Consider the following 13356-nt stretch of genomic DNA (forward strand, 5'->3'; position numbering starts at 1 on the left):
CTGGAACTTTTCACATAAAGCCTTAGGAAGGGTCTGTCTGCTCTGCCTGGCCACAGGAAGTTTCATTAATGAAAAGTACTTTAGGGAAAATAGCCCCCCAGAGTTGTGAATCTATGGTGGTAGTATACGTTACAACCCCCACACTGTGGAGTCAAATTATAATGTTCTTAAAGCTGAAGACTCTCCTGTTCTTACACAGCTGACCACAGAAAAACGAACATACTACCTGACTGCAGATTCTCCCAACATCTTAGAAGAATGGATCAAAGTACTACAGAATGTACTTAAAATACAAGCTGCCAGCCCACTTTTCATACAGCCTGAAGTCAAGCCAACCATGAAAGGATTATTGACAAAGGTAGGAACGCTTTACTTCCCCCAGTCTGCTTTATTCCATCTTTCTTAATGATAATATCTAGATGAAAATGCCCCTACAGTAAATACTAACAAAACAGGCGTGTATGTGCTTTCCCAGTACTTCACAGTGTGAACAAGCTCACTTACTGATGCTTGTTTGATTATTTTTTCTTTCTGTCCTTTGAATTTATTAGTTCCTGTGTTGAGTTCTCCATTTGCACTTCTGTGGTATCCTAGTTCAGCATCTTTTAGTAGCTAATTGACCTACCTCTTTTTCTGTATTACTTACTGGGACAGATTATTTCAGGATAGTAAGAATACTGTATAAAAGGATTTTTTATCTTTCAATTCTTCCATTTCCTCAGCTTTCACTAATTTAGGCCTGATCTAAAGCCAAATGAAAAACTCACACTGGCCTGACTAGGCTTTAGATAAGCATCTAATGCTTTCAATCTTGTGCCCTTAATAGAGTTACACAGTTTTAATTATTTTTCTAGTAACGTGGAAAAGAATTTGAACCAAGGCATTTATTCCCAACATCTCCAAAGTTCAGAGATGGTGCAGTGTATCTGTATTTCTCTGCTGTGCTTGCTCCTAATGTTCTGTAATTTCAGGTGAAACATGGATATTCCAAAAGAGTTTGGTGTACTCTAGTTGGAAAAATTCTGTACTATTTCCGTAATCAAGAAGACAAGGTAAGTCCTGTACTTGTTTCCTCAGTGAATGCAAGGTAACATACTGAAGTAGACTTTAAACAGTAGGTTACAGCTTTATTAGGGGACAACTGGCCTGGGTAGTATATGCCTATTTTATCTTGATTACTAAATATGTAGACTTCACAGATTGTCAACTTGGGAAGTTTCCATCAAATAGGCAGGCACACCCATTGGTCTCCTTCTTCTACAGGACATGATATATATTCATCATCTTCTTATCCCTAACTGAATGGAGACACTGATTTGCTGACAGTCTCACAGGTGTGAGACTCATCAGGAAAGACCTGGCTGTCATTTACTTCTGGAAGCTGATCCTTGCTAATGTATGTTTGCAGTGGGCAGTGACTGCAAGTTTCAAGGAACTAAGTGTTGTTTTAATCCCTCAATTGACTTCCAAATCCTGTTCTTCAGTGTATCACTTCACAGTGCTGCAAGAAAGGCAAGGGTAAAAAAAAAAAGCCTAGCAGGATGCAGTTTGCTGCTTTGCAAATGTGTGTCTGGAGGAGGGGATCTCTTACCATTCCCCATAAGGATTACAGAAAAGGAGCTCACTGTACAGCTAATGAAGTAAACAGAATGGAGATGGAGGATGCTAAGGAAAGGGACAAGAAAATTATTTCTAAAACCTAGAGAAAATACTGTTTGAGGAAGAAAAGGAAGAAATGGGATCCAGTTAGTTTTAAGCTAACCTCCCAGCATCCCATATCCTGTAGGACACAAAGAGCTAAGGAAGAGCAAAACCTGCCACTTCCACATTGGGCCTGGCCTTTAGTTCTGTACCCACCCTCTTGAATATTGTTGATTCTAATATTTCCACCCATATTTACCTACCAAAACAGGACAAAGGACACTTTCTAGTCAGACTTTTCACCTTTTGCTCCCAAGGCATTGTATATTGTCATCAAGAAACATCTTTTTAATGGAGGTAGATCAGGAACAAGATTTTGGAAACAAGAATTCTTGTTAATACCACTGAGGTTATGAATATTTAATTCATGCCCTTATTACCTATGCCAAAAAGACTGATGAAACTTCACCAGATGATAACAGTACACTGAGCCACTATAACCAACAGTTAAAATAAATTCAGGAAATCTCATTTGTTACTTCTAATGTAACCAAATGATCACACTGAACCCACAAATTCATGGTCTTTGTATAAAGCTAGCTATGTCCTTTGTTATGCTTCCCTTTCATAGCCATTTTTAAACATTCAGCTAAAACTTATTTCTAGAACTGCATGAATAAGGTAGCAGTAACCATCCATCAAAACTTTTTAATTACACACAAGGCTGTGGAATCAAATTACTACAGCAGTAATCTCTAGCTCATTTTACAGAGACATTAAATTCACTTGCATTTTCTCCTATGAAGAAAGCTCTGTTTAAAGTATCTGGATTTACACATTTTTACAATTGAAGATTTTGGTGTTTTAGCATGCCCTTTAGAAGCATCCTAAGAATTTTTCTGGATTCTTGTAAATATTTCCCTCACATTTGGAATGACTTTTGCTGCCCTTTTAAAGTAAAATTGAAACTAATTTGCTAGCTTGTAATAGAATAAGAATTTAGCTTTTGTAAGCAGAATATGTATGAAGTTTTCCAAAGCTAGTTAATTTCTGATGTTCAACAATTTGCTAATTAAAACCATGTTTGCTGTAGCTGACTGTATCTGTGCAGAAACAAAATACACAATCTGCAGTACTGGATTCCATAAAAGTGGCTTCTTTCCAAAACAGAATGCAAATTTAAAGAGTTGACTGTGTTTTAGTTAAACTTAGTAAGTAAATAAGCCTTGACTATTTCTATATGGAAAAGCATCTCTTGATTCTCAAAATCTCATTTTGTTCAAAAAGTTGAATGCTTCAGGAGTACCACAGAAAACACAAATCGCTGCATGCATTTTTAATCCTTATTAGGATCCCCACTATTCCAGTTAGAGCACTGTAGTAAAGAGCCACAACTATGTGATGTTTTCTTCACAGTTACTGTATTAACAGCTCACTTCATCGAATCACTATTCAAGAAGTCCACCCTAGACTAAGTCAAACTTAACAGCTACTCTCCAATAGGGAATTTTGAAATTTTAAACAGTGTTACTGAGAAGCCTCATCTGCTTTTTCTTTGGTTGATATTTCAAGGTAACTTACTTCAGGCTTACACTGGAATGTGGCACAAATAAGATGCTAGTTTACCATAGTGTGTAACTGTCCTTTTACCTAAGGGAAACAGACATCCTTTTCTTTCTGCTGAATCACTAAGCATTGCTAAACATCACAAACAACACAGAAACAGTAGCCAAAGCTTCTTCACTGCACCACTGAATAACACTTTTTGAACATCCTCGTGTCTGACCAGGTAGAGAAAGAGCAGTGGTGCTGTAGGAAAGGAGGGAGCTTTGCACAAAACTGCCAGTAATGACTGTCATCCTATGCCAGTCCTATCACTCAGCTGTGAAGACTGTGTGCTGTATTTGTGTTCATCGTGGGTTCCTGTTGATAATGGTTATGAAAAAAATATTTCTGTGAAAATTTCCTCTTGAATGGCTTTTCATGTAAAATATTTTCCTGATAAATGATCATAACTGCTTATACAAATTCAGACTCAGGTACTGTGATGGATCAGACTGCAGAATTAAACCAACTGAGAAGAACTACCACACAAAAAAATTACCTTTTAAATTTATAGCATGGTCAAAATAAATGCATGAACAGTACACTGCTGCCCTCTGAAAGAATAAGTTTATAATTAAAGTTCTAGGCTGACAAAGGGGATTTTTGCTTGGAACCAGGTCTGGAAACTCTGACAGACAGACATTTATTGCATTAAGTAGATAGAGAAGCAGAAATGGAAAAGAATTTTGGAAGTCTCTCTTTCAGACTTCAGCATATATCATTCTCCTTCTGCTGTCTGCAGCAGCAGGCTTATCTGGAATTCCTTGGCAGGACTGAAAATTCATAAATACAAATGGGCATTGATGGTAGTTCATGTTTTTCTTTCTATTTGTAGAGTAAGAAATATAAAATCATTCTGCACTGAAGTAAATATTTGTTCTCTCACCAATTCTGGTATCTACTTTTAGTTTCCTCTTGGTCAAATCAAGCTTTTTGAGGCAAAGGTTGAAGAAGTTGATAGATCCTGTGACTCTGATGAAGATTATGAGGCTAGTGGTCGCAGTTTATTATCTACACATTATACCGTTGTTATCCACCCTAAAGATCAAGGACCCACTTATCTTCTTATAGGATCCAAACATGAGAAGGTAATAAAAGGACTTTTTAATTGAGTTTCAGTAACACATCTACAAGTATGGTGCTGTGATATGAATATTTCTTAAAGAGGAGGAAGAGAGGGACCTACAAGTCATCTGGTTTGTAGTTTGATACAATAAGCAAGGAGAAGGAAGAATTCCCTGATATTAGCCATGATTGCTGAGGATAAGGGCTCTGTCCAACCTTCCTTGCTTAATATTTGTAACCTAGATACCATGCATACAGGTGTATTCAGAGGCAAACTCCTTTGGGGTTAAACAAGAGCACATGGTAGTGTTTCAAGTTGAGAGCAAAAGTCCCAGTGAAGCAGTTCCTTCCAACATGGAATTATTGAGCTGCCCTGTTTTTCTCCTCTAGGACATGTGGCTGTATCATCTGACAGTTGCGGCTGGAAGTACCAGTGTAAATGTTGGATCTGAGTTTGAACAACTTATTTGCAAATTACTAAATATGGAAGGTGATATCAGTAAGTTTGCTTTTGTTTCAACATACTAATCTTCTAATACTTATTTACTAAATATACTTATGTTCTGAATTAATTGCAAAACCCATATATTTTACTCATTTAGCTTCTCAGATTTGGAGACACCCTACCCTTTGCCACAGCAAAGAAGGAATTGCTTCCCCTCTTACAACATTGCCATCAGAAGCCTTGCAAACTGAAGCAATTAAATTATTTAAGGTAAAACCATAGCAAATGCCTTTTTTATTAACCATTTATTATTTTAACTCTCAGTTAAAGTATTAGTTGGCTTACTAGAGATATTCCACAGAAATAAGAAAAAAGAAAAGAGACACTCTTTAGTGGAGGTAACTAACTAAGGGACAGTAGCAGAATGTCCCCATATGACCTCACCAAACACAATCACTTCCAATGCAGAGATCACTTTTAGGTGTGAGGAGGCAGTTTAGGCTTCCACTTTTGGCCTTTCTACTGAGGTTACTGAAAGTTAGTAGAAAAATCCACAGCCATCATGAATGATAATTTTACCATGAAGTTCATAAGCCCCAGAGAACCCAACAGCATGGATGGATCTCTGTATTCAGAGAATTGTACCTCAAATACTAATTTTTCAATTAGGTTTCAGGACGAGCAAATGGTAAGTGAAAGTTTTGCTGTAGATATATTTAAATCTACTAGAAGAAATTCTTAAAATCTGATGAAAAACAAATCAAAGTTTAAGTTTAAGCAGGTCATGGATTATTTCAAATTGAGATAGAAGGCAGAGATTCCATCCCTGGTAGTGTTCAAGGCCAGGTTGGATGAAGCCTTGGGTGATATGGTTTAGTGTGAGGTGTCCCTGCCCATGGCAGGGGGGGTTGGAACTAGATCATCTTAAGGTCCTTTCCAACCCTGACTATTCTATGATTCCATGATTCTACTGCTCTTTTCAATGAAAAAAATCTTCATATGAAGTAGCTATTTTTAAATGACTGATGGGGTATTCTAGTGATAGAGAAAATATTACAGAGGAAAATTAGTGAAACTATTTCACAATTGTTTATTTAGCTTCTGAAGATTTTCATACACCTGTAAAAATACATGTGTGTAAATCTCCCACTAGTAGTGAAATGGGTTTGTGATTAAGAGACATGCAATAGTTCATAACTGCTGTGCCACAGCTGGCTTCTTGAGTATTTCTGTATCCCAGTAAGACCTCATATCTTTCCTGGTTAAAGGCAAGATAGGTGATTGATATCTATGGGAGGGAGTATGCTGCGGTGCCATTAACCTTTCTCCTCTCTCCTGCCCTCACGCAGCTAAAACTACTGAATGTTAACTAATAGCCAGGCTACAAAGTCTGTTTCAGAGCCAAAGTAAATTCTTGCTGTGCCTTTTTCTATACATTGTGAAATAAATTACAAGTTGGAAGGCATGCGGCCTTCATAAATGAAAAAAAAAAGTTCATAAATGAACTTTTTCCACAGAACTTCTACAAGTCTAAAGACCAAACTCCCTGAAGCATCAGCTATGTGTAGAATTTTGATGTAATGATTTGGATCTAGAAAGGAATTCAAGACAAGCACCATTACGTTCAGTCACAGCTACTTGTAGACAAACTTTCCAGCTTGTTTCTCTGAAATGTTTGAAGACTTTAAAAAAGTCCATCTATCTTATTTTCTGCAATCCTGCAGCATGAAAATTTAAAAGCAAATGTAATTCCCTGATAAAAATAAATTTGTATCTATTTGGAAATCACTTTCTGAAATGTATTTCAGACCTAATTCAAATCACAGATACTTGCCTGAAATAAATAAGAGATTACTTATTTGATCTTTACTGAAACTTTATAAAAGTCAGTTTAAAAGTCAGGTAAGGAACTGATTTAGAAACTTTTTTGAGTCATGTTTCAGTTATTCTACAGCTGATAAAAATTATGCATCCACATATTTTCAGATAAACTAGAAATAGATTGGGCTTCCATCCATTTCTTGAATTTTGCTTATATACCTTGAAAATTCACCAACTATTATGTAGAATAAATGCAATGTGTGACATGTAAGCTTTGTTCTAATACAGCAAAACAAATGCATAATAGTTGGCTTTCCTAAGGCAGTACTGTGCATTAAGAAAGGCTATGCACAGTAAAAACACCAATGAAAGCCAAAACGTAATACAAATGGCTTTGAGTTAGTTTTCTTATCTGTGCATATTCTGCTATGTTGCACTTACTACTTGCACAAGCGTTGTACACTGGCTGTAGAATGTTGTACATTTAGCATTTTAAAGGCCTGTAGAGAGGTAAACTACATTTAGCACATCCTTAAAACTCGCCTACTATCACAGCTGTTGCAACTCCTGCTGGAGCTCATGCTATGAGATACAGAGTGAAAAGCATGGTTTCCAAGAGGTGTTATGTCTCTCTGTGTAGCTTTTCACTCTTCTGGCCTTCTGTCCCCCCTTTTTGCAGGGCCAGGAGGGTTTCCTTAGTCTACTAATTGTGACTTCAGTTATAGCTCACTTTTATTATACAGAATGTCTAAAAGATTTATTGGACCATTTTGCATGTAAACTCACTTGCTTATTATTTTATATCTAGACCTGCCAGTTGTTTATAAATGCTGCAGTTGACTCTCCTGCCATTGATTACCATGTATCTTTGGCCCAAAGTGCTTTGCAGATATGTCTTACACATCCTGAACTTCAAAATGAGATCTGTTGTCAGCTTATTAAACAGACTAGACGTCGACATCCACAAAACCAGGCAGGACCAATACAGGTAACCCAACATGTATTTTAATGGTGTCTATTTCAGCAGCAGAGAAGGAACTGCAAATACTGTTCAGAATGGCAAAGGGGCTCCATTCTTTTGTAACATTTGCTTAAGTAAAATCATAAAAACCTGAACTAACATCTTATTACTGCTGTGTCTTCCTGAAACAAAGCTGATGCTATCCTCCATCAAAGTGATACAGTATACCTATGGTGATTTTAAAGGCTGGATGTACAATAGACTATCTTCAAGTTAAGTGTTGAGTAAGACATCATGTATGGAACCTAATCCTCTTTCACTGCATCTTTCCTAGGAGAGGTGCTGCATCAGGTAGCTTGGTGGGCTAAACCACATGGCAAATGTCTCTATAGCATGAACATGAAGAAAAGCTGTAGTGCCATGTTTTGGAATCTCAGATATGGTCAGGGTTTCTGACAGATGACACCTCTTCAATGTCATGCTGTTCTGTATTCACTGTGCATGTTAGATTGTAAATGCATATTGATATGTGTGGAATGTGAAGCTGGAGGACAGCCTTGGCTGCAGTGACCATGAAATGGTGGAGTTCAAGATCCTTAGGGTAGTGAGAAGGGTGTGCAGCAAGCTCGCTGCCCTGAACTTCAGGAGAGCAGACTTTGGCTTCTTGAGGGATCTGCTTGGTGGAGTACCATGGGATAAAGTTCTGGAGGGAAGAAGCATGGCCCAAGAAATCTGGTTAATATTCAAGGATCACCTCCAAGCTCAAGAGGGACACATCCCAACAAAGAGGAAGTCAGCCAAAAACATCAGGAGACCTGCATGGATGAACAAGTTGCTCCTGGACAAATTCAGATACAAAAAGGAAGCCTACAGAGGGTGGAAGCAAGGAGAGGTAGTCTGGGAGGAATACAGAGAAATTATCTTAGCAGCCAGGGATCAGGTTAGAAAAGCTGAAGCCCTGATAGAATTAGATGTAGCAGGGATGACAAGGGCAACAAGAAAAGCTTCTGTAAGTATGTCAGTGATAAAAGGAAGACAAGTTAAAATGTAGGCCCTCTCCACAAGGAAAAGGGAGAACTGATTACCATCAACATGCAGAAGACTCAACAACTTTTTTGCCCTCATCTTCACTAGTGAGTGCTCCAGCCACACTGCCCAAGTCACAGAAGGCAAAAGCAGGGAAGAACTGCCTGCTGTAGAAGATCAGGTTCTCCTGATTTCTTACTGCTTAGCTTTGCAGCCTTAATATTTTTTCTGTTTTCTGTATATTAACTGCTTTTTATACAAACTGATCTGCTTCCCATTTCCAGCCCCAAAAGAAACTTGCTGTATACAGGTAAATAGCAAGAGAGCATCTGGGCCTTCCAGTGAGGTGATATGCTTATTTTTTCAGCTTTTTCTCTATGTTTTGTGGTTTTATTCCTATTTACTGCTGTCTGTTAACTCAGCTTGGCTCGGTAAGCTGCACTGCTGGCCAGCAGCCACAGCAGGAAGTTTTACTTTGTATGATGTTTAAAACAGTGAATGTCTTCCTTTTGTCTAGGGATTGCAGCTTTTGGCTCTCTGCGTTGGACTTTTTCTGCCCCAGCACCCATTCCTGTGGCTTCTTAAACTTCATTTAAAGAAGAATGCAGATTCCAGGTGCGCCTGAATATTATTACCCAGCTAGTCAACTAGTTTTTCTTAAGTACCTTATTTTCCAGCTTTCATTTAATATTTCAGATCTTTTGACATATATTTTAGTATAAATTTGAGTAGAATTGTGCTCCAGTGCTACTAAAACATAGTATGTTACTTTTATGCACCACTTGGGAAAGTTAACTTGTTTTGAAAAATACTCTGCCTGAATGTTGCAAAACTATAAAAACCAAAATATGGCAGTTCCACCAAACACTCTGAGCCATGTTTGTCTTTGGCACAGTTTTGTTCACTCTGTAGAAATTCCCTTTACAATTACACATGGCAAAATGTGTTGGAAATTGCAGTGTGAAATCTGAGTGCTCCTCCTATCTGACATCCCCAGAGAGATTTACTCATAGTTTACTATCCTTTCAATCAGTCTCCAAGAATTGTCTTCTCTTTTTGTCACAGAACTGAATTTGGGAAATACGCAATATATTGTCAGCGATGTGTAGAGCGTACCCAGCAGAATGGAGATCGAGAAGCCAGACCTTCTAGAATGGAAATCCTTTCCACTCTCCTAAGAAATCCTTACCACCATTCACTGCCCTTCAGTATTCCAGTTCATTTCATGAATGGCATATATCAGGTAACGTCAGACCACGAAATTTTAGCTCTCCCAACCCCTTGCTATTAGCACATACATAAAGTAGTATATTAGAAACAGAATTGTAAGTGTTAGGGTAAAAATGGTTAAAGCTTCATCCTGTGCCAGTGCTAGCAATGGCAGGCACAAGGTACTTGTCATCTGATTTGATCAACAAACAGTAAGGGTTTGAGGGAAAATCTTTCAAAGAAAGAAGGAAAAAAAGTAAGACCTCCTGAGAGTGACAAATTAGGCCTAAAGTTCTGTTTCTTATTTAACCTGACCACCAGATGAATGAATTAGACTGAAGAAAAGGGAAAGGTATTAAATTCCACTTCCTTTCATCAGACATCTTGAATGTAAAGTATCACAGTGAAGGCCTGGAAGCACAGCTGTAATTCTCATTATCAGTTGTGAAGGATAGCCATATCTGTTACAGAACAAACACAGCTTCATTCTTAACTCTTGGGACTCCATTGCTCAAAGCCTGTAGGAAACTTCCTATGTGCTCCCATGCATACTGCCTCACATCCTGTTTGTGTTTCTAACTGTGAGAGCTGGCTAAAAAGAGGCTTTTAACAATTCACAGTATTCCTAGACAGAAATCAAGCTTTTATATGAAATCAAAGCTACATCAAATAAACTTCTAATTTCAGGTTACAGAATAACTTTTTGTCCTCTCTAAATTTCTTAACTGCTTACAGCTTGCCCAGTAAAACCAGAAAAAATAACATGTATTTAAATCATCCTAAAAGGTTTCACAATTGAAGTTTTAAGAAGGAATAACTGCTCATTTGTTAGTTATTGCTCAAAAATGTATAATTTCCAAGGGCTATGAAAATTTTAATTAAATACATAAATTACTTCAGTGGGATCAGCAAATAAGCTTCATCTCTGAAGCTACATTCAGCAAATTATGTTTTTTTATACCAACCACTGAGAAGCCTCAAACACAAGTCCAAGTTCCATTTTAAGGCATTTCTTTGCCAAAAGAACAAAACATCTTCAACATATCAAATACAGGAAAACACCCTCAAAATAGATTTAAGTGAACATCAGCAACTAGTATCTGTATAAAAGCCATTTGCCATCCCTTGATAAAGTGCTTTAATACTAATAACAACAGTCAGAAATTCAGATTTGGGAAAATAAAATGTGAGAGGCTCTATATATTACTGACCTATGGTAGCACTGACAGAACATTTGTGAAATATTCTGGATTTGCTAATGCAGATCTCCCATCCAGTATCCCCTCTGAAGCTGCACATGATCTGATTTGTTTCACTACCATAGTGAAAAGTGTAGGAAATTAGAGTTTTTTTCATTTTTCAAATAGTATTTATCACAAAAAGCTCAGATACTAGATTGCTTTGTTATAGAAATTCTGTAGCAGTAATTCAAGTGTAGCAAGTGCCAAGAAACCAGTGTAAACAAAGGCAATAAACCAAAACTGCTACCTTTAGAAGCATTTTGATAGTGACTCTGATTTCATAAACAAAATGCAAGAAGGTACAATCAGCTGGGAATTCAATCATTTTTTGGATGGAGAAAAGCTCCACTAAATTGACTTTCCATATGGAAATCCTGAATCTTTTCCAGACCATTTATGGAAATTTTCAATTTCCAGTGACAGTAAGTTATTTGTAAAGGATGGACTGGGTCTTATAGTCCCACTGTTATTCTAGAGGTATTATCTTTCAAAATCTTAGATTTAAGGAGGGGTTTTAATACATTTGATAGTAAAATACTTTTTTGGCTGCTTTTTCAGGTTGTTGGGTTTGATGCCTCTACAACAGTGGAGGAGTTTCTGAACACCCTGAACCAGGACACAGGGATGAGGAAACCAGCTCAGTCAGGATTTGCACTGTTTTCTGATGATCCATCTGGCAAGGATATAGAGCACTGTCTTCAAGGAAACATCAAGGTAAACAAAAGCGTTTAATAAGCTTTGCATATCAAACAACAAAATAGCTTAATTTTACAGAGCTCTCTTCAGACAATGTAAAGGAAAACATTTTTCAGGCTGAAAACTGCCTTTAGGGTTTTTTTCTTCATAACATAAAAGTAAAGGTTTAAAAAACCACTTTCAATTGTTGAAATTAATTCAGTGAACTATATTTAAAAGCCTTGTCTAGGGGACTGATACTAAGAGAAGTAACAGCTGGGTTAAAAAGGCAAAAGTAAGCTGTTCCTAATCACAGGGCTTCAAAACTAAAAAGCAGTCAGAGTCCAACAGGTGTTTAGAGATTTCAATGAACATTTCTGGTATAGCTCCAAAAGATAACCATGTGAGGTCTGAAAAGTAATTGATACTGGGTTGGACATCTTGGGGATGAAAAGGAAAAAGAAGAGGAGGATCCTAAGCTAAATACGGAATAATTAGGGTTCAGTTCAGGATATTTCCAATGTTCGGGTTATCTCTGTTCTGAACTTTTGTTTCCTCTATTGCTAGAATTATTTTTTTTTGTAGTAGAAAGAGGCAAAGTGCAATATAATCTGTGTTTCAGTAAAATATTAGACATTTTTCAAGCCTTTTAGCAACTAACAAATAATGAATTTTTTTTGTGCTTCTCCCAAGTAGTCTTTTGCACCCTTTGGCCAATGTTCACAGTTGGATTTCGGGTTACAAGGTGTGGTGCAACTAGGACTTAGTGAAAAACAAGCAGAGTCATATCAATCAGCTTTCTACCTCTACCAGAATAATTACCATATGGAAAGTAAACTGTATAATAATGTACTTATTTTCTTGATTAATGTAAATTCACAGTCTGTTCACTTCCTTCACTTGCTGCTTCCAGGAAGTTTTTTTTTCTGAAGGAACAGTGACATGAAGCCCTGCAGGGGTCTCAGGACCTCTGTTCCACCTTCTGCCTGTTTGCCTACCTACCCACCTACACTACTCCTTGTGAACCACTTTTGCTGCCCTTTGCAACAAACTTCATCCAAACTTTATAGCCGCTACTAAAAAGCGCCTGAAAAACTCCAGCATGCAACAGAAAGAGAAGGCAGAGATCAAAGGCATTTGATTAATTATGTAGCAACTCATTTGGTATAATTACACATTCGGTGGCTGCTGCTAAATCAAGTACCTGGCCTTTCCACAGAAGCATGTTATGGCTTGTTTCCAAAGGTGGTGTGTATTGCAGGATAAACAAACAATAAAAAATGTTCATTTGCACATGCTCCAAGTAAGAAAGGCAAGTAGTTATCTTTTAGTAAGTTTAGAAATTCAAGCTATATATGTTTCTGATATATAATAGGTAAAAATTACTAAAATAAGTTGCCAATTTCTGTGAAAAGTGTTGTCAAAGTGCAGTACATGACAGAATCAGTTTTGTATGGATTTCCTTCTAGATCTGTGACATTATTTCAAAATGGGAGCAAGCCTCCAAAGAACAACACCCTGGGAAATGTGAAGGCACAAGGACTGTCCGTCTTACTTACAAAAACAGGTTTGTCCCAAGATGTAGTTTTAATTTCTGAGTAGTGAAAAATACTGCCTGACTCGAAGCTTGTAACAAAAATAGCCAATTGGTGTAACTGGGGATTTAT

General features: G+C 37.3%; 1 protein-coding gene across 1 annotated transcript in view; it reads left to right on the plus strand.

The window, feature by feature from the left end:
* Nucleotides 1-13356, plus strand: part of PLEKHH2 (pleckstrin homology, MyTH4 and FERM domain containing H2) — a 55432-nt gene that overhangs the window by 34607 nt on the left and 7469 nt on the right. Inside the window, exons 15-24 of the mRNA XM_034061184.1 lie at nt 200-358; nt 972-1052; nt 4155-4334; nt 4702-4810; nt 4914-5026; nt 7386-7565; nt 9082-9179; nt 9630-9807; nt 11573-11728; nt 13159-13256. Of these exons, the coding sequence (XP_033917075.1) occupies nt 200-358; nt 972-1052; nt 4155-4334; nt 4702-4810; nt 4914-5026; nt 7386-7565; nt 9082-9179; nt 9630-9807; nt 11573-11728; nt 13159-13256 (1352 nt within the window). The remainder of the gene's footprint in view (nt 1-199; nt 359-971; nt 1053-4154; nt 4335-4701; nt 4811-4913; nt 5027-7385; nt 7566-9081; nt 9180-9629; nt 9808-11572; nt 11729-13158; nt 13257-13356) is intronic.

Source organism: Melopsittacus undulatus, chromosome 3 (assembly GCF_012275295.1).
Source record: "Melopsittacus undulatus isolate bMelUnd1 chromosome 3, bMelUnd1.mat.Z, whole genome shotgun sequence".
Lineage (NCBI taxonomy): Eukaryota > Metazoa > Chordata > Aves > Psittaciformes > Psittaculidae > Melopsittacus > Melopsittacus undulatus.